The following is a 21,801-nucleotide window of genomic DNA, read 5'->3' as shown; positions in this document are numbered from 1 at the left end:
ATGCGGTAAAGAGATATTATGCATGATTTTTTGGTATAATTATTAAATGTTTGTATTCGACATTATTTCGAAGATTGGGATGACAAAGGCAATTTATTCTGCTATCCAACCACTGTACCCTTCGTTTTCCCCTTTGAACCACATTCGTTTCTTTCTTTCCCTCTCTTGGAATCAATGAAAATTAAATAATATATATATATATTAAAAAATAAAAAAAAATAAAAAAAATAGAAAATCACTATTATAGTAGTGAACTACGTTTAACCTGATTCCTCAAAGAAGGATACGTAGGCGCCTCACGGCTCGGTCATAGGGTGCACGATATGCATAATGTGCACAAAAAGAAACATCAAGAGACCCCAATCAAGAAACTGGGGCAGGAATTGTATTGGAAATAAGAAAAAGATTCCAAGAGTTGTAATTTTAAACCCATATCAAAACTGTTTAACTTTTGATACCTTTCCATTCCAACCACATACCAAAAAGACCTTTCGATCAATCTTAGAAAAATGCCGAATCGAGCAAATGAAGATGGTTCATAACACTCTGGTCCAAACAAGAAAAGAAAGTAAAAATGAGAGAGTCTTATAGGTGAAAACCCACACGGGCACCATAAGACGACGAAAGTTGAAAGAAAGTAAAAATGAGAGAGTCTTATAGGTGAAAACCCACACGGGCACCATAAGACGACGAAAGTTGAGAGAAAGTAAAATGAGAGAGTCTTATTGGTGAAAACCTTCGTGGGCACCATAAGGCGAAAAGGGATGAAGAAATAAACAAATGAGGAAGGTTTGCCGGTGAAAACTCTTTTAGATACAGCAACCCAAATAAGGTTTAAAGAAAATTGGGTTATGGAAATTTTGGGAAAACAAAATGAAACAATTAAAAGGAGATTGATTAAAAGACCGGGTCGATTAATCCAAATGCATACCATGATCATTGGTGCCAGTGACTCCAATCAGATAAGTCCTTTATTCTTTCTCCAACAGTCATCCAAATTTGGATTTTTCTTTTCTTTTTAGATTGTCGAAATCGTCATGTTTTCGTCACTAATAATCTTACTCTTCTAAAGCTTTTGAGATGAGTTTTGTTCCAAACAAATAAGGAGGAATGTCAAGGTATACTACCAAGATTCAAGATTGCATAGGACAAAATACGACCATGATGGGCAGGAGGTAATAGGATAAAAAATAAGATATGGGTGTAAGAAAAGTGGAATCAAATGTGGTTCAGCAATGTCAGGAGAAACATATGATTACAGTTGAAATGGTTTGAAGTGAAAACAACAGTTGGTGATCCTATAGTTAAGGATCAATTACAAGGACAAAACAGTCTTTTCAACCATTCCAAGGCAATAAAACAAGACGAAGAGAAGCCCCACCGTCGGCAAGAATGCCCCAGTTAACCACCCTGTTTTAAACTAACGAAGTTTTCTTTGATTTGAAACAAGGGCAAAAACAACATTTGTGTCAGGAAACACCCGGTGAAGAATTAAAAAAGAAATCAGGCATCCACTTGGAGAATGAGGATGAAGAAGTAAAGAAGAAGTCAGGCGTCCACCTGGAGAATGAGGATGAAGAATTGAAGAAGAAATCAGGCGTCCACCTGGAGAATGAGGATGAAGAATTGAAGAAGAAATCAGGCGTCCACCTGGAGAATGAGGATGAAGAATTGAAGAAGAAATCAGGCGTCCACCTGGAGAATGAGGATGAAGAATTGAAGAAGAAATCAGGCGTCCACCTGGAGAATGAGGATGAAGAATTGAAGAAGAAATCAGGCGTCCACCTGGAGAATGAGGATGAAGAATTGAAGAAGAAATCAGGCGTCCACCTGGAGAATGAGGATGAAGAATTAAAGGAGAAATTAGGCGTCCACCTGGAGAATGAGGATGAAGAAGTAAAGAAGAAGTCAGGCGTCCACCTGGAGAATGAGGATGAAGAATTAAAGAAGAAGTCAGGCGTCCACCTAGAGAATGAGGATGAAGAATTAAAGAAGAAATCAGGCGTCCACCTGGAGAATGAGGATGAAAAATTTAAGAAGAAGTCAGGCGTCCACCTGGAGAATGAGGATGAAGAATTAAAGAAGAAATCAGGCGTCCACCTGGAGAATGAGGATGAAAAATTTAAGAAGAAATCAGGCGTCCACCTGGATAATGAGGATGAAGAATTTAAGAAGAAGTCAGGCGTCCACCTGGAGAATGAGGATGAAGAATTTAAGAAGAAGTCATGCGTCCACCTGGAGAATGAGGATGAAGAATTTAAGAAGAAGTCAGGCGTCCACCTGGAGAATGAGGATGAAAAATTTAAGAAGAAGTCAGGAGTCCACCTGGAGAATGAGGATGAATAATTTAAGAAGAAATCAGGAGTCCACCTGGAGAATGAGGATGAAGAATTTAAGAAGAAGTCAGGCGTCCACCTGGAGAATGAGGATAAAGAATTAAATAAGAAATCAAGCGTCCACCTGGAGAATGAGGATGAAGAATTAAAGAAGAAGTCAGGCGTCCACCTGGATAATGAGGATGAAGAATTGAAGAAGAAATCAGGCGTCCACCTGGAGAATGAGGATGAAGAATTAAAGAAGAAATCAGGCGTCCACCTGGAGAATGAGGATGAAGAAGTGAAGAAGAAATCAGGCGTCCACCTGGAGAATGAGGATGAAGAATTGAAGAAGAAATCAGGTGTCCACCTAGAGAATGAGGATGAAGAATCGAAGAGACAATCAGGCGTCCACCTGGAGAATAAGGGAATACAATTGAAGGATCAGCAGTCAGGCGCCCACCTGAAGAACAGAATGGCAATGTAGTTTGACATTACGGGTTGAAGTCAAAAGCCTGCCCATGTGAGAAAGGAGCACACGTAAAGTCAATAAAGCAAAGGAGTCCAACCAAATCCCCAGCAGAGTCGCCAGAGCTGTCGCACCTCCTTTTTACCGCGCCCGCGGGGGCGAGTGGGAGTTTTCTCCAATTAAAGGACAGTCGAAACGGGATTTGTTTGTTTGTTTCAGTGTCGCCACCTGGAAATTTTAAGGCGTCCCAAGTCCGATTTTAATCCCTGAATCGAGGAGAATATGACTTTGTTTGTTATTCTGCGAACCAGAAACCCTGAGTAAGGAATTCTGTTAATTCGGGAGAAGGTGTTAAGAATTCCCGAATTCCGTGGTTCTAGCACGGTCGCTTAACCATTTTGGCTTAATTATCTTGATTTACTAAATACCTTTTTCTTGTTGCCTGATTTTAAAATCTGATTTTTGTTTAGATTGATATAAGTTGTATGTTCATATATGGCATGATAACGGGTATATATATAACCATATGTGAAAGGTGAGTTGATATAGTTCGTTACGATGTTAGAATGTTATGAACGGTTCAGACGTATAACTATGTTGCATGTAATGCAATTTTATTGAATCGATTTGTATAATAATCCCCTTTTTATCAACTTGATGCCTATCTACCATCGTAAACAAATTAACCAAACGATTACAACTTTGGATTAAAAACAAGTAATGTAGAAGGTGATTAGGTTTATAGATTATAACAATTTTAAAAATATAAAAAATAGTATTCGCCTCAAATAGAATAATGAAGATTCTTCGAAAATATCATTTCCTTTCTTACATCAATTCTTTCCCAATGTTTATACGTAATTCGCACGTTGTTTATTTGGGTAGTCAAATATTGTATTCACTATAAATGGTAGTATTAATCACACGTTGTTCATTTTTACTCCTTAAATTCGAATGGCTTGGAGGAATATAATTTATACGCGAAAAAATATAATTTGTGGCCAACACTCAATAATTTGTGAATCCTTTTCGAGTAATTTAGAGGCGTCTCAAATAGTGATTTACCATGACTTTCACAAAAAATATATGGATGTAATAAACAATTTGTGAAAAAATTTATACTACCATCAAGAATATTTTTTTTGATTAGGGATACGTTCGCGTGACCTGATTATATTTCTAAAAAAGCAATTCGGATTATGCGTTCGCGCAGCTTCGAGTAAATATTTAATAAAAAGGGATTTTTCGGAGAATATCAAATTAATTTCATAAAAACCCGAGATGTGCGGTTCACTATTTAATCAATACAAGAGCGACAAACGTCCTTAATTTTATTCTAAGCACGATTTCAAACATATGATTTTTATAATAAAAATATAAAAAAAAATATATTGTCAACCCTGTGTTGTACACGTATGCGTGGCACGATGCTCTTATTTATAAAAGGTACATAATACGAATATACGTACGCGTGATTCGTTTATATAATTGTAAACAATCTAAACAAAAGCGGTAATAAAATCGGGCAACAAGAAAAAAGGTATTTAGTAAATCAAGATAATTAAGCCAAATATAAAAATGGTTAAGCGACCGTGCTAGAACCACGGAATTCGGGAATGCCTAACACCTTCTCCCGAATTAACAGAATTCCTTACTCAGGATTTCTGGTTCGCAGAATAACAAACAGAGTCATATTCTCCTCGATTCAGGGATTAAAATCGGTGACTTGGGACGCCTTAAAATTCCCAGGTGGCGACTCTGAAACAAACAAACAAATCCCGTTTCGACTGTCCTTTAATTGGAGAAAACTCCCACGCGCCCCCGCGGGCGCGGTAAAAAGGAGGTGCGACACTTAGTCTCATGCAAGGAACGCAAAGAATAGTTATGAGAGAGTCAGGTATTTCTTAGCTTGATGTGTTTGCGTTCGGCGCCTTTTGTCATTATGAAGATAGTGATTTGCTGTGTGTATATATTTGTAAATATTCCTATTGTATTCCTTTTGTCGTTGAACAAAGAATACGAAACCCAAAATTCTCAATGCGTTAAGAGTTTTCAAAGGGCTTCAGGTGAACCCCGGGCAGTGCTCGCACTGAGAGAGGTCTAATAATTCAATTACAGTGGCCTTGGCTTCCAGGTGGCCAAGAGGTCTAGTTTTAGAAAAGTACAGGACTAGTGAGAGTGAGAGTATAGTGATTAAGGTCCATTTTAGGGGAATTAGGGGAGGGGCTTATATAGTAGCAGATTTAAACGAACAAATAAGGAAATCATCAATCAAACACAAGAAATGGGAGTGGGGAGGGTTTAAATGGAACCAATAATGCAAGAATCGTTCATTGTAGTGTGTATTTAGATGAAAGATCGTCCAGATCTTTACAAAATTAAGGTAAATCGGTCCCATTCTTGAGAGGTAGTGCTTGTCAAAAATAGGGCAAGAACTAAGTAATACTATAGATACGCGTATAATAGCAGAGTATCACAAAATAGGTAAGTAAATCATGGATTGATTCCATGTTTGGGTTGGAATCAGAGAAGGTTGGGGGTATGGCGGCTAGGGTTTCTTTAGAGAGAGGGGGGAGAGTGTTTAGAGGCAGCTAGAGTGAGGAAATGGGGTTAGGGTTTGGGTGAGGGGATATAAGGAATGTGGGGGAATTATTATGGGCCGTTGATCATTTGAAATCGACGGCCAGGATCTAAATGGGAGTGGAGAGGGTTTAAAACGGGTCGTGACCGGATTTTAAAAGGGGTTGTTTGGTTTGGGCTATTGAATGGTTTAATGGAGATGGGCCAGCTGCTTTGGGGCTGGTTTTGGTCCAAAATTAGCCTAAAATTGGGCTAGGAGTTAAATACACGAAATTATTTAAATAAAAAATAACTAATAAATAATAAAATATTACTTATGCAATAAAATGACTGAAAATAATAACTTAACATTATAAAAATATAAAAATACTATTGTAGCATGAATAATGTAATAATTGTAATTGTGCATAACATATAGGTTATTATTGCAAAATTATATAGATAGCTTAAAAATACAAATATAATTATATAAAATCAAGTAAAAATTATAATGAAACATATATGTGGATGCAAATAGTAATTTGCATGATTAAGTCATCATAAAATAATTTGAGGGATAATTAATAAATATTTAAGTAATTTAAATGCAAAAAAATTGATTTTAAAGCTCTAAATATTGTGGACAATTATGAAAATACCTGTATAATTCTTGTAAATTGAATAATTAATAACATTTTGAAAATATATATACTATTTAAAAAATATGAAGGCAAAATTGGGTATCAACATGTTGTAATCATATGTTGTATTTTGGAACAATATACTATAGTGTTATACTATTCCTCTGGGATATTACAACTATCTGTGACTATACTACTGTACAAAAATTATTAAAAGATGCAATAAAAGCATAAGAAAATTACCTGCTCAAGTTGTAAGCTAAATATACGCAACGCATCCCGTATCTACTCTTTGACTACCCAGTTTAGAATTCGTGAAAATTTGGTTCCAATATGATTAGCATAGAGACCATCCAAACTTGTGCAACATTCATACAACAAAATCTGTATAGCCAACGGGAAGTCACCATGCTTATAAAAAAGAAGATTTATCTTGAACCTTGTTAGAACACGACTCGAGTATAGCGTTATAAACATCTATAACCCCAAGGATAATTATTAAAATCACCACACTCAACCAAGTCAATGTAAGACCGTGAAATAATTTTTATTTGACCATAGAAAGTAAGAAGGTATTCACAAAATAAAAAACTACTATCTTCAGCGCATCATCATCAGACTCCTATTTCTTCTTCATAAAAATACTTTACTAGTTGGGTCCATGTCGCAGATAAAGTCCCAAAGTATTTTGAAATCAATATATTCTTTGATGGGCTCTCTAATACTTGTATCACCCTTGTATTTTGGCCCCGTAATGAGTGTAAATCCACTCAAACCAAAACGCAACCTAGAACAACTCACTACAAACCGCATCTCATATTTCACCTCATGATGTACTTCTCTAATAAGTAAATGGTGCATAACTTGAATTTGCACAATGACTGGTGGCAGATCCAAAAAATATCCAAAGCATATTTCTTAAACATCCGATGTTTCTTATTTGTTAACTTATCTTTCAACTCACGAATGATGTTGCACTTGGTATCCCAATCGATCTTTGGTTTGTAATCTATGTCCATCGGCATAAGAAAATTCCAATACTGCAAAATATGTTCATATACATAGTTTCAGAGTAGAATTTACTTAAAAAGGCAGCTAAACAACCAAAAAATATTTTAACTACCATATAATACTAATATGAGATATAACTATACCAACATGGTATACACAGTTCTACTGGTTAATTTCCTGCAACTATCCGACTATACTACTATTACATAACATGAATGCATAAAGAGAGAAATCAAAAATAGTGTACCACATATTAATATAATAAAGTATTTTAAGATATTGTACTATACTACTATAATATAAAACAAACGCATAAAGGAAAAATCAAATATATGATTACATAAACACATGCATAAAGGGAAATCAAACAATGTATCACATGTTCATATACTAAAAAAATTCAAGATTCTATACTACTAATACTAAAGGAAAATCAAATAGTGTACCAATTAAATGGAGCTAATACAATCAAAAAATGTTCCAACCAACATATGATACCAATATAGTATATAGCTATACTAACAGGGTATATAGTTGTACTAAGGTCATTCCTAGAACTGCCTATAACTGTAAAAATTGTTACATACATGCATAAAGAAAATCAAATAATGTACCACATGTTCATATAATAAAAAAATTCAAGATACCGTACTATACTATTATTACTAAAGAAAAATCAAATATTATAGCAATTAAATGAACCCAATACAAATTTCAACTAACATATGATACTGATATAGTATATAGCTATACCAACAGAGTATACAGTTATATGGGATCGTTGCCCCAACTACCTATAACTATAAAAACTATTATATAATACAAATGCATAAAAGAAAATCAAAAATAAAAATGTACTATATGTTCAAAAGCACAAAACTTAATTTTAAGAAATTACCTTCTTGGTTGGTACACCAACTTTTCTCTTCTTTATTTGAGAGTTGTCACTACAATTATCATTGACTGGTTCAGGCACTGATTCACATCGACTTTTTCCTAATTCGGAATCCTCAACGACTTTAGCTTTTCCTTATCAATCATTGCATCACCTGCTATAGCTAGTTCAGAATTTGTTTCGGGTACTGATTGGTAGGGAGTTCCCTTTAATGAAAAATCATCAATTTTTGGCTTTTCTTCCCTCTAATTCAAAATCAACACCTATGGGTTCTACATTTTTTCTTTTATTTTCGATACGACTACTACTCGGTTTAGGGCTAACCATTGATGGAGAATCAGTAAATAAAGAAAAACTTGGAGTAGACATAACTGATGCAACCGATTCAGCCCCTACTTGTTTTGAAGAATGATTTTTTTCACGCGCCACCATCTACGTGCAGCATGCTTCCGACCCATACTGAAATACAACAATCCACATACATCGATTAACAAAGTACAAAGAAACCCACAAAACGTCTTTGATTTTTAGGACCCACTTTCTCAAAAATGTACTTTGAAATCTAAAAATTTCGCCCAAATACTATTATTAGAAGAAGACAGAAACAAAATCTAGAAAAAAAATCATGCGTCAATGGAATGGTTCAGTAGGATAAGTAAATCATTTGGGCTTGGGGTACAAAAGAGTGTAAAAATTGCACCCGCGACCCTATTTGGTCGCCCCAATTTAACTTGTACTCACTTTTTAAATTCCTTTTTAACTTGTACCCACTGTTTAAACAACTTCAGGCCATTTTCTTCTTCTTCTTCTTCTTCTTCTTCTTCTCCAGGTAAGAGTGATTTTATATGGTGTTTGTGAACATATTTAAGGTAGTTAATGATGTTTTACAATGGTGAGCTATTGTGGCGCTTTATTTTTTGCTTAGGATTTCTTCCTTTTCTTTTTCTTAATATTACGACCCGGATTTTTCACCCTCTGGAGTCGTGATGGCACCTACTAATGAAAGCTAGGCAAGCCAAACGTTTGAACAATTTACCTGTTTTCCCATTTTTAATCCTTTAACAATTATGAAATAATAGTTTGTAAACAGCGGAATTTAAACAAGCGGAAGAAACAATAAAACCATTTTAATATGTCTGATACAATCTCTTAAACAAAGACTACCCAGAACTGGTGTCACACTTCACAGATGGTCTAGAAATACTGAAAATAAATAATACACTATATTTGAAATACGTAAATGAAACAGGATGAAGGGATAGAGGGAGACGCCTGGGCCTACGGACGCCTGCAAGACTACCTTGGATCTCTGTGTGGATTGAAGGCAACCATCCAAGCTAAGGTCCAAAAGCTGCTACGCCGGGATCTGCACACAGTGTAGAGTGTAGTATCAGCACAACCGACCCCATGTTCTACTAAGTGCCTAGCCTAACCTCGGCGAAGTAGTGACGAGGCTAGGACCAGACTACCAAACAAACCTGTGTAGTCAAATCACATATAGCGGAAAGTAGAAACAGGAATGTACAATTAATAATGGGAGTGGGAAACATGCTTCGGGGGAAACATCAATTAAGAATAAGAAGGCAACAAGTAAATACGAGGAACACCATATCTAAATTTTCAACAAGAACCAGAAATCAAATAAGTGCATGACATCACCCCTTGTGCTTTTACTCTCGTCTTTACCATAAGAATCAATATAAATTGCACGGCATCACCCTTCATGCTTTTACTCTCGTCCTCTCCATAAAATCAATATAATCGACACAGAATTGTACATCGTGCGGCACAACATCACCCTTCGTGCTTTACACTCTTCCTCAAAAATCATACACGACATCACCCTTCGTGCTTTAACACTCTCTCACCAAAATAATACACGTGTGACAACCCAGCCAGTCGTCTCATGAGTTACCGCTCCGTTTTTCCCATTTTTGCTTCTTTATGTTTTATTTATCCGTGTTATGTAGTATCGGGTTGGTCGGATCGAGTTCGAAAAGGATTTGGTAAGGTTTAAGACACTTAATCTCTTTAGAGTGAGTTTAAGTTGGAAAGGTCAACCGGATGTTGACTTGTGTGTTAGAGGGTTCGGATGTGAGTTCTGATGATTTGGTTAGCTTTAGGAGGTGATTTGGGACTTAGGAGCGTGATCGGAATGAGTTTTGAAGGTTCAAAGTAGATTTAAGCTTGAATTGGCAAAATCGGATTTTTGGCGATTTCCGGTTGATAGGTGAGATTTTGATATAGGAGTCAGAATGGAATTTCAAGAGTTGCAATAGTTCTATCATGTCATTTGGGACGTGTGTGCAAAATTTCAGGTCATTCGGACGTGGTTTGGTCGGGTTTTTGATCAAAAGCGGAATTTAAAAGTTTTTGGAAAATTAGGCTTGAATCCGATGTGTTTTGGTCGATTTGATGTTGTTTGAGGTGTTTTGAAGATTGGTACAAGTTTAAATAAGGTTTTGGGATATGTTTGTGCTTTTGGTTGAGGTCTCGGGGGCCTCGGGTGAGTTTTGGAGGGTTGAACGAACCATTTTGAGTTAAAGAAAAGTTGCAGATTTCTGTTCAGCTGCTGCAGGTATTTTACTCTTCGCGTTCGCGAAGAGTCAGTTGAGGAAGGTGAAATTTAATCCATCGCATTCATGAGGATGGCTACACGATCGCTAAGGGCTAAGCGGTAGTGTCGCGTTCGCGCGGTAGTGTCGCGTTCGCATAGAAGAAAATGAACGGTTGAGCTTTAGTGGATTTAATTCATCGTGTTTGCGATAGGTGGAACGCCATCGTGAAGGCCTGTCTGAGTAAAGCATCGCGTTCACGATGTGCTGGTCGCGATCGTGAAAGAGGAATTTGGTCAAGGTTATTTTTGTGCTTCGCAAACGCGAGCCTTTGACCATATTCGCGAAGAAGGATTTTCAGGTCTGGGTAGAAGGTTTAGAAGGTCGTCTTGTCCGCGAATGTGGAGTTTATTTCTTCCATTGTTGGTCGTTTTTGGAGTTATTTGAAGGGGATTGAAGAGGGATTCAAGGGGAATCACTTGGAGGTAAGATTCTTGGTCTTAAAACTCGATTCTAATGTGAAATCTACCTAGTAAATCATAGAATCTAAGCCTAAAATGGAGGAATTAGGGCTTGAGATTAAGAGACTTTAAAATGAGAATTTGAGGGGTCATTTGGACTCTGATTTCAGTGTTCTTGATATGTATGGACTCATGGGATGATAAGGATTCCGTTGATGTTATTTTTATCGAGTTTCGAGACGTGGGCCCGGGGGTCGAGTTTGGCCAATTTCGGGATTTTTGGTATTATTTGATTGTTTTCGCTTGGGCTTCGTTCCCTTAGCATATTTTGACGTCGTGATTCTGATTTTAGATAGATACGACGCGAGTGGAGGCTTATTCGAGGGGAAAAGGCATCGCAGAGTAGTATTTTCACCGGTTTGAGCTAAGTAACCATTGTAAATCTGGAACTGAGGGTACAAACCCCGGTATTTGACTTGTTTTGATAAATGCGGTGACGCACATGCTAGGTGACAAGCGTGTGGGCGTGCACCGGTAGGGATTGTGACTTGGTCCGTCCCGTAGCGACTATTAAGCCGCGTATTTGATTTGGAATCTTATGTTATTCCGTACTTTAGTCATTTATACTGTATTATGGGTTGTACGTCATGTTTGGGGCCTTGTGCCGACATGTTGAGACCCTTAGAGGCATTTCTACTGCTTTTCCTCACTTTACTTGTTGAAAGCATATCCTCAGTCATGTTTTACCTGTTTAAATGTTTAAAACTGGTTTTATCACTCCACTTCTAATTGTGAGGACTGTTTGGGCTGAGTTTCCTAATTTCTATTGTTGTGCCCGAGAGGCTGTGAGGTTAATGACTGAGAGAGGTTGAGAACCTAATGGTGAGGATATTATATGGATCGGGCTGCGTGCTGCAGCGATATGACGCTTGGGCTGTAGGAGCCCCTCCGGAGTCTGTACACCCCTAGTGAGCGTAGTCGACTATAAATTATGGATCGGGTTGCACGCCGCATCGGTTACTATGATTTCTATTATTATGAGATATTAATGAGCCTGAGTGTTGAGAGTGAGTACTGAGTGACAAGAATGAGTCACGAGTGACTGAGAAGCTGCCCGAGAGGACATATTCTGAGTGATACCTTGCCCGAGGGGCCCAGTTATGATATTTTTACTGATTTCACTCTTATTTTAAAAATAACCTTTGTTGGAAAAAATTGCTAAGTATATGATTTCAAGTGTTTAAACTGAAGTTGATAATTTTACGACGAAACTGGCTTTAAACTGTGAAATAGATTTGTTATCCTGTTGTTTATTTGGTTATATAATTTTTAACTACTCGTCACTACTTTCAGACCTTATTTACTTTAGTTACTTACTGAGTTGGCGTACTCACGTTACTCCCTGCACCTTGTGTCCAGATCCAGGTGACCGAGTGGCAAAGTGAGGGTCCTCAGCTGATCCAGAGGTTGCTGGAGATTTCAAGATAGATGCATGGCGTCCGTAGCCCTGTTTTCTCCTTCTTTTCTTGTTCTTTTCCGCATTTTCTAGACTTATGTTGTATCAGACAATCAGTTATGTAGTAGAGGCTCTAGACTCGTGACACCAGATATTTGGGGTTGTGTAGTTTTTATGTTTATTTGACTTCTGCATATGTAATTGTGTTTTAAACGCTTATTTTGGAAATTTGATATTTAAACATGTGTTAGAAAATGGTTTTATAAAAGGAATTTGTTGTAGTTAATGGTTTGGGTTGGCTTGTCTAGTAATGTGATAGGCGCCATCGCGATTGGCTATTTGGGATCGTGACAACACGACATCACCCTTCGTGCTTTAACACTCTTCCTCATCCAAACAACAATCACAAGCAATAAGGAAAGGAAATGAATAAAATTGCAATAAAATCCCGGCAAGGGAACAATATTTTAACAATCAAATCCCGGCAAGGGAACAATATCAAAAGCATCAACATCCCGGCAAGGGATATAGCATTAAAAGCAACAATATCCCGGCAAGGGAGATTATATAATAATTCTCTTCTCTTTTTCACTTTTACTTCACAACTTACTTCACAACTTGAGCCAATGCCCTATAAGGTTCAAATACCAATTATACTTCCACAATTCATTATACAATTTTGGTTAACGCTCTTCAATACTCAAGTACCACCATTACTTCCATAAACTTTACTCAAAAATAGAAATCATCACAAAAGGCATGAACAATACAAATAGAGTCATAAAAATCACAATATAAGACTCGCGGGCATGCTTGACACTACCGTATAGATACTCGTCACCATGCCTATACGTCGTACTCAACAAATAACACATAGCAAATAGGACACAACTCCTAATCCCTCAAGCTAAGGTTAGACCAAACACTTACCTCAATGCCACGAACACAATTCAAGTCTCAACTATCGTTTTACCTCTTGATTCCACCACTACTTCGCTCGTATAATCGATTTGGAAGAGTACTTGTCTTTGAAAAATCGCCCAAGAGTGTTTTGGTTTTGAAAGGGTTTGAAAAATGGTTGAAATGCGTCTAAGTTATGAATTTACAGGTTGCAAGTATCGCAATTGCGATCAGGGTTCGCAATTGCGAACCCAGAAGTCTGCTATTCTCGCATTTGCGAACTCGCTTTTGCGGTGGAACTATCACATTTGCGACACTGAGGGAATCCAGGCCTTTCGCATTTGCGACACCGCTCTTGCGTTGACTATGTCGCATTTGCGACCCCAAGGCAGACCAGGTCCTTTCGCATTTGCGAGCCAATACGAAGCCTGCAGACCTGCAACACCAGCTAAAAATCTGCAACATTCTAAGTTAAAATTCCACTCCGTGGCCTATCCAAAACTCACCCGAGCCCTCGGGGATCCAAACCAAACATGCACACCAACCTAGAAACATCATACGGACTTGTTCGTGCATTCAAATCACCAAAATAATATCAACAACTATGAATTTAGCATCAAAATCATGAAATCACTTAAGAACATTAATTTTCCAATTTTCTCAAATAAGGTCCAATTCACGTCATTTCACGTCCGTTTCTTACCAAATTTCATATACTCAACTTAAATCACCTATAAGACCTGTACCGCGCTCCGGAACTAGAATACGGGCCCGATACCATTAAATTTAAAACACATTTCATTTCCAAAAACTCATAAATATTCTAGAAAATAATTTTCTTTAAAAATTTATTTCTCGGGCTTGGGACATCGGAATTCGATTCCGGGTATATGCCCAAGTCCCATATTTTCCTACGGACCCTTCGGGACCGTGAAATCACGGGTCCGAGTGTGTTTACCCAAAATGTTGACCAAAATCAACTTAAATTCATTTTAAAGGCAAAATTCATTATTTTTCACAGATTTTCACATAATGGCTTTTCGGCTACCCGCTCGGACTACGCACACAAATTGAGGTGAGACAGAAAGAGGTTTTAAAGGCCTCGGAATACAGAATTTATTTCTAAAACAAGTGATGACCTTTCGGGTCATCACACTTAATTGCAAAATGAATTTGTTAGATTTATTGTTGTTTTTGAAAAATTGATGATTGAGGTTTGTTCTTGATGATATTTGGAGGTTATGTTTCAAATTTGAACTCATTTGGAGTAGATTTAGGTATTAAATCGTATATTGGATTGTACAAGTTTGAAAACAAATTTCTGTTTCTGGGCAATTTGCACTTCAGGCCTATTTAGCCTTAAACACATGAAAACGTTGGTTGCACTTCAGACCTATTTTGGCCTTAAGTGCATCTAAAGTGCAATTTTTTCACTTCAGACTAATATTTTTTTAATTTCAGACCCGATAAGCCTGAAGTTGATCGTAAAGTGGGTAGGCTTGCAAATTTTTTTTGCAAAGTGGGTATAGGTTCAATTGTGACCCCAAAATCGGGTATAGATGCAAAAGCCCCTAAAATAATGAATAGTTTGGGTTTAATAGACATAAAGTGATAATTTCTCTTAATATAAATCGCTCTAGTGCTAATACTCCTATTATTTTAATATACAACAACAACAATAACAACAACAACAACAATAGCAACAACAACAACAATATACCCGGTAAAATTCTACTAGTGGGACCTGGAGAGGATTGAATATACGTGGACCTTACCCCTACCCCGGAAGGATAGAGAGGCTATTTTCGGGAGACCCTCGACTCAACAGAAGAGACAATAATATCAGAAAAGAAATAAAAGAAAAGGTTTGTCACATCAAAAGAAACCAGAAAGGTAACAACAGTATCGTTTGAGACAACAACTAAGTGAAAGGGCAATAACACAATACTATGCAAAACAATAAAATAATGTGGACAAAGCATAGACCGCTAACATACCTAGATAAAACTCTATCAGATTACCCGGTACAAAGAGGGAAAAACTCTCGACTACCCCCTAGCCTACAACCCTAATGCTCGACCTCCACACGTTCCTGTCAAGAGCTATGTCCTCGGAAATCTAATGTCGCGCAATGTCCTGCCTGATCACCTCACCTCAATACTTCTTAGGCCTCCCTCTACCTCTTATCATACCTGCCAAAGCCAGCCGCTCGCACCTCCTAATCGGGACATCTAAGGTTCTCCCCCACACATGCCCGAACTAGCTAAGCCTCACTTTCCGCATCTTGTCGTCCACAAGAGCAACACCCACCCTCTCCCAAATATCTTCATCCCTTATCTTATCCAGTTTAGTATGCCCGCACATACGTCTCAGCATCCTTATTTCGGCTACTTTCATCTTCTGGATATGTGCATTCTTTACTGGCCAACACTCAACCCTATACAACATAGCCGGTCTAACCACCGCTCTGTAAATTTACCTTTGCGTTTCGGTGACACCTTTTTGTCACACAAGACTCCAAACGCTAATCGTTATTTCATCCACCCACCCCAATACGATGCGTTACATGCTCGTCGATCTCCCCATCACCTTGGATAATAGACCATAGGTACTTAAAACTTTCTCTCTTGGGGATAACTTGTGAGTCGAGCCTCCCTACCATGTACGCTTCCCCCGTCATGCTACTGAACTTACACTCCAGATATTCCGTCTTAGTCCTACTCAACTTAAAACCTTTGGACTCCAGGGTCTGCCTTCAAACCTCCAATCTCTCATTAACGACGCCTCGTGTCTCATCAATCAGAACTATATCATCAAAGAACAATATAAACCATGGCACCTCACCTTGAATATGGTGTGTTAGGGCGTCCATCGCCAGTGCAAATAAGAACGGGCTAAGCGCATATCCTTGGTGTAACCCTATAACCACTGGAAAAAGCTCTAAGTCACATCCCGCAGTCTTAAACCGAGTCTTAGCTCTATCATACATATTCTTTATCGATCTAATGTATGCTACCGACATCCTTTTACCTGCATCTCCAAAGAACGTCCCTAGGACTTTGTCGTGCGCCTTCTCTAAATTAGATACCACGTAACCAACTAATATTTTCCTCCGTACACAGCCAAGTGACCAACTACAAAAAAAAATATCAGCAAAATCGCGGCTCTACCGTTGGCTTAGCAACAGCAGCAGCCAACCAGAAGATTCACCCCTCACCTCCACCACTGAAGAGTCGATGCAAATGACCGGAATATTAGCCGACGTGTCCGTTGTTCTCCCGTCCAATGCCGGCGGCGGTTTGAAAAAGTTCCAGGCATTCTCCGACCCCACCAAATCCTTCCTCTCTCATTCTTTCTCCAAAGTAAGAAATATATTTGGTTTCAGTACAGTCATGGTATTCTGTAGAGACTAGATAAATTAGTACGTTAATTTGACTCGGTAAATACTTGCGTATGAACTCGTTGTTAATTATGTGAAGATAAAGGTCACAATTGGCAGTAGCCGCTTTTTTTGGTTGAAGAGTTAACACCACCACCCCCCCCCCCCCCCCCAAAAAAAAAAAAAGATTATTATTCTTATTTTAATTAGGAGATTGAACATGATTATTATGCGGAGGAAACAACAGAGATGAAAATATAAAAATAATCAGATGAAATTAAGTAGTGGGGAATTGTATAATGATTCAGTATTGAGAAGTACACGAATTGGGAAAAGTGGTATCGAGGGCTGGTTTTTGCATAGTTTTTTTTTGTGTTATTATGAAAAGTATTTAAAAATTTGCTCTCCTGTATAGCATAAGAATGTTACAAAATTATGGTGTAAGAGAGAAAGTGCCCACTTCCATTTCGATTACCATAATTATAGGAAAGGTGATGTAGAAGTTCAGTGTGCACTACTTCTAAATGAGTAATACCTGATTAGATAGAAAAACTTTGTGACGAGCATAATGAAGATGGAAAGGTACTCAGATGCCAAACTTAATATGGTATATTTTGGCTTGAAAACCAAATTCGTTGATTGTCGATTTGAGAAAGAATATTGGCGTACTCTTCGGTTTTAACAAGAAAATGCCGGATTACAGTTGTTGGGGAAATAAGTGGGGAGGTAGTCTAAATACCATGAACACCTGAAACTGGATCATGAAAAAGGCTTTCAGAGCACTAGGGCATTGCATTTCTCTTTTCTCCAATGATCCATATGCTTGTTTATCAATTTCTAAAAGTTTAACATGAAAATAGGATGCATCATCACTAATTGAAATTTGCATGTTCAATCCCTTTTATTGGGGTATAACTGTATAAGTCAGTAAATTTTTGTCACCAAAATAGCACTAAGAAACTGTTGGAATTTATACAAAATAAAAGACTTAAGTTCCTATCTATGATACAAGGAGTCTACAAATTACTCTTGTAATGATTTACATCCTTCGTTTTACACCAAATTGATAGAGAATGTAGACTAGTAGCTTTACGTAATGTAGTGCAGTTTTTTTTCCCTTCAAAACATCTGGATTTTCTCTCTTTCCATTTTGTCCATTTGGTGCATAGAGGTACAGTGTTCTGTAAATCCTTAAGCTGCTTTGTCATTGGCCGCCACATCCTTCACATTGTTTGACACTGCCCATCGTACTCCTAAAAGGCTTGTGAACATGCTCCATATAAATTACATATAATCAAGTCAAATTGATTTTTGTAGCTACCAAGATTCCCAGAAAAAGAAGAAGAAAGGTTCACACTGCAGATGAAACTAACCTATACGCATCATCATTTTTTGACTTTTGCTTATCTTGGAATGCATGGTACCTTTATCCCTGTTAATGATGATCAATGTCCACTTTTCAAAGTTCTCGATTAAGGTTCAAGGATCTGTTTGTCCGTCTATCTTTCCTTTACATGTCTAAATATTGATCTGCTGTTTGATGAACTGACAAATTTACTCCCTCAATTTCAACTTGACTATCTCTTTTGACTTTCAACAATTTAGTTAAAATGTTTTTAACTTACATAACTTGTATTATAGAACTTGAGGTGTAAGTGTTTACATCAAGTAGGCTCAAATTGCCAAAGTGGTATGTTTGCATTTTGGAAACCCTTAAGGTGGACTTATTTCACCTACCAGATATTAAAGTTCTCAGAGTCAGTGATCAATAGTTGACTTCATTTCATGTAACTGGAATTGGAAAATAATAGAACTAGACTTTTACGAGTACGAAAGTGACTGAAATAGATGTGGATGCATTACACATATGATCGAGGAGAAACATTTATCACTAACATTTAAAGATATATCACTTCTTCTTGAACATACATTGAGTGTGGTCTGGTAAACTTAAAATGTGTAAAGATATCTTCTCGGGACCATTTGTTTGGCTTTACATCTTCAGAAAAGTTGGCTAATCAAGTTGCATGAAACATGTTGTTTGTGCTGAAAACCTTTTTGACAGCTGCAAATGTTAAATTTGGATTTTCTTCTGTAAATATATTTATGGTTAAAGGAGAAGTTTGATTTGGAGTTCATAGTTTGAGTTATTTATGCCAGATTGTAGGCTTGAGTGATGGAATTTGGAAACATATAACCTGATTTAAGGGCTTACAGATATATTGGTTTGTTGTTTACTTACCCCTTCCCTTTTGGGGTTGGGGGCTTAAGAAGAAAAGGTTGTAGTTTAAATAGTACGTGATGATTGTACTCTCTGCGGCTTCATCTGATATATCTTTCTCAAGAAGTAAAAAAGAAACGATTCAATTTGACCATTTAGCTGATTATAAAATTGTATGCCAATGTTTTACCTGCACAAGGTAGGGGTAAGGTGTGCGTACACTCTACCCTCCCCAGACCCCACTTGTTGGAATTCAGTGGGTTTGTTGTTGTTGTTTTATGCCAATGTTCTTGACGGAGGGTCATGAAGATGCACTAATTTCTATCTTCCAGTTCTCACAAGAGATATTTTCTTAATACTTGTAATAATCTTACATTCATTGCCTGAAATAATCTTACTTTCTTATGCAGAGCTCCCCTTTTTCTGTCCCGAGGCTAGGAATTGGGCCAGAAAAGGCCCAAAACAGAAACTGGATGATAAGAGCTACAGCATCAGGAAGTTCAGGAGGTGATTTGGTCCCAGTTGCTCCTGTTCAGTTGGAGTCTGCTGTTGGTCAGTTTTTAGCACAGATTTTACAAACCCATCCGCATTTGCTCCCTGCAGCTATTGAACAGCAGCTGGAGAACCTACAGAATGAACGGGATACCCAATTAAAGGAAAATCAGCCTTCGTCCAAAGATGTGCTCCATAAGTAATATATTTGATCTTTGTTTTTTTCTTTTTAATGTTTGCTTAGTGAGTCATATTTTAGTTATCGTTTCCTACAGCCAAGGCTATATATATGGACATGCCTGATAGAAATTCGTTTTGAATTTCAGGAGAATAGCTGAAGTTAGAGAGAAGGAAAGGCGGAGAGCATTAGAGGAGATTCTATACTGCTTAATTGTACACAAATTTGTAGACAATGAAATTTCGTTGATCCCAAAAATATCTGAAACATCAGTTCCTACTGGAAGTGTGGGTTTTTGGCCAAATCAAGAGCAGAAGCTAGAATCTATTCACTCTGCTGATGCATTTGAAATGATCGTAAGCCACATATCTATAGTTCTTGGTGAGCGTGAAGTGGGGCCTCTTGATAGCATTGTTCAAATTAGCAAAGTCAAACTTGGTAAGCTCTATGCTGCTTCTATTATGTATGGATATTTCCTCAAAAGGGTTGACGAACGTTATCAACTCGAGAGGAGTATGAGTAAGCCTCCTAAAAGTTTCCAGATCTCAACAAATCCTGATGAGCCAGCTGCACCAAGACAACTATGGGATCCAGAGTCATTGATAGAAATTTACCCTGAAGATGGTGACAGAGAAGGTTTAGCGGATTTTGATATTGAGGATAAATCACAAAGGCTGAGATCTTATGTGATGTATTTGGATGCGGAGACACTACAGAGATATGCAACCTTAAGATCAAAGGAAGCAATTTCTGTGATTGAAAAGCAGACGCAAGCATTGTTTGGACGGCCTGATATTAAAGTTTCTGACGATGGTACGCTAGATGTATCTAATGATGAAGTTCTCTCTGTTACATACTCTGGTTTGACAATGCTGGTTCTGGAGGCAGTTGCTTTTGGATCATTTTTATGGGAGGCAGAAAGCTATGTTGAATCTAAATACCATATCATTAATAACTAGAGGCATTCTTTTGTTCATTAAGAGGAAATCATTAATGATCTTCTAGCTCTGCAAATTGTATACTTGGTCAAAACCACTAAGCATGCACTGTGTATCTGATAATTATCAAGCTCGTATACACATTATTTTTTCACAAGTACACTGCTATATAATACAAATTCAAAATTTGAGTTATCAACTCCACAAGATGCTGATGTCCAGTGTGCCTCTGGTAGCCCATGAAATGCAGAAGACTGAGTGTTGTTCATGCTCGATTGGAATCGGGGTCCTAGTCCCACACCCATCGGTTGTTGGGGTATATTGCTTGAGCTACTCCTCGATGAGAGCGGGTTGTCGAGTGGGCACCGAGGGACGGATTGGAATGGTTCCTTTGGGAGGTGTCCTTCCCCTAGCATGGAACAGCCAAATTAAAAGAAAAGAGAACTTCATTGTTCGACTCTTGGGTCCTCAATAGTTGCTTATGTTTTTTTTGGGTAATAAGATGTGAATATGTTACCAGACAGCTAACCATCAGTTTACACATAAGATTATTCAATACTGTTATAGAACCGGTAATTGAGCCTCGAACACCTCTCTCAAAAAAGATCACAACTACTAGCTATATATCCTATCAATTAGAAATCTAGTTTTCCTCGCTTCCTTAGTTTCCCTCAACATATCAATTCTCTCCCTTATTATACTTTGTATTTGCTGCAAAATAAAACTATTATTTACACCAAGTCCACTAAAATGTCTCTAGTATCGTGCTTGCCATATTTGATAGATTCTCCCTCCATGTATCGCTACCATGATCTTCTTCTTAAAGATTCTCCAATGTTAACTATTGATGTTGTGCATGGTATCTGCCACCTCTAGAAGTTGTATGTTGAGACCAATCCATTGCTTTACCATTGTCCATAGCTGCACAGACCAGGTACATTCATGAAATAAGTGCATTGCATTCTCGATACTGCCATTGTCACACATCCCACATGTTGTATTGTCACAGTGTATTCCCATATGTCGTAGTCTATCTTTTGTCATAAGCCTCCCCTACATAACAAGCCACACTATGAACATGTGTTTTGGAAAGCATTACTCTGCTCCATACCAATCCAGTTGCTTGTAACTTAGGAGCATCTCCTATTAGTTTCAAATACCCTTTTGTTATAGAATAGTGCCTAGTAACAGTTAGGCAATACCTTCCATTGTGGTACCAACTTATCATCCCCAGCTTTAGCTTGTTAAGCCGTCTCCAATACCAGTTGTTGTCCACTGGTGCCTGATGCTCCCAAAAATTTATACCATTGTTCATATATATACCATGCACC

The 21,801-nt window shown here is 37.7% G+C and overlaps 1 protein-coding gene across 1 annotated transcript; it reads left to right on the top strand.

The window, feature by feature from the left end:
- The first annotated feature begins 16,383 nt into the window (after window positions 1-16,383).
- Window positions 16,384-20,627, top strand: LOC104250017 (UV-B-induced protein At3g17800, chloroplastic). Its single transcript, XM_009806552.2, has 3 exons — window positions 16,384-16,624; window positions 19,273-19,553; window positions 19,681-20,627. Exons 1-3 carry the CDS (start codon window positions 16,499-16,501, stop codon window positions 20,489-20,491), a joined length of 1,218 nt encoding a protein of 405 aa, XP_009804854.1. The 5' UTR covers window positions 16,384-16,498; the 3' UTR covers window positions 20,492-20,627.
- The last annotated feature ends 1,174 nt before the right edge of the window (window positions 20,628-21,801 follow it).

This window comes from Nicotiana sylvestris, chromosome 8 (genome assembly GCF_000393655.2).
Source record: "Nicotiana sylvestris chromosome 8, ASM39365v2, whole genome shotgun sequence".
NCBI lineage: Eukaryota > Viridiplantae > Streptophyta > Magnoliopsida > Solanales > Solanaceae > Nicotiana > Nicotiana sylvestris.
The sequence above is the reverse complement of the archived record's forward strand: the minus strand, read 5'-3'. Positions and strand labels throughout refer to the sequence as shown.

Bases quoted from the DNA above. Each gene is read 5' to 3' on its own strand.
- LOC104250017 (XM_009806552.2), top strand. From the start codon at position 16,499: ATGCAAATGACCGGAATATTAGCCGACGTGTCCGTTGTTCTCCCGTCC. The intron at 16,625-19,272 runs GTAAGAAATATA...TTTCTTATGCAG, and splicing joins TCTCTCATTCTTTCTCCAAA to AGCTCCCCTTTTTCTGTCCC. The intron at 19,554-19,680 runs GTAATATATTTG...TTTGAATTTCAG, and splicing joins TCCAAAGATGTGCTCCATAA to GAGAATAGCTGAAGTTAGAG.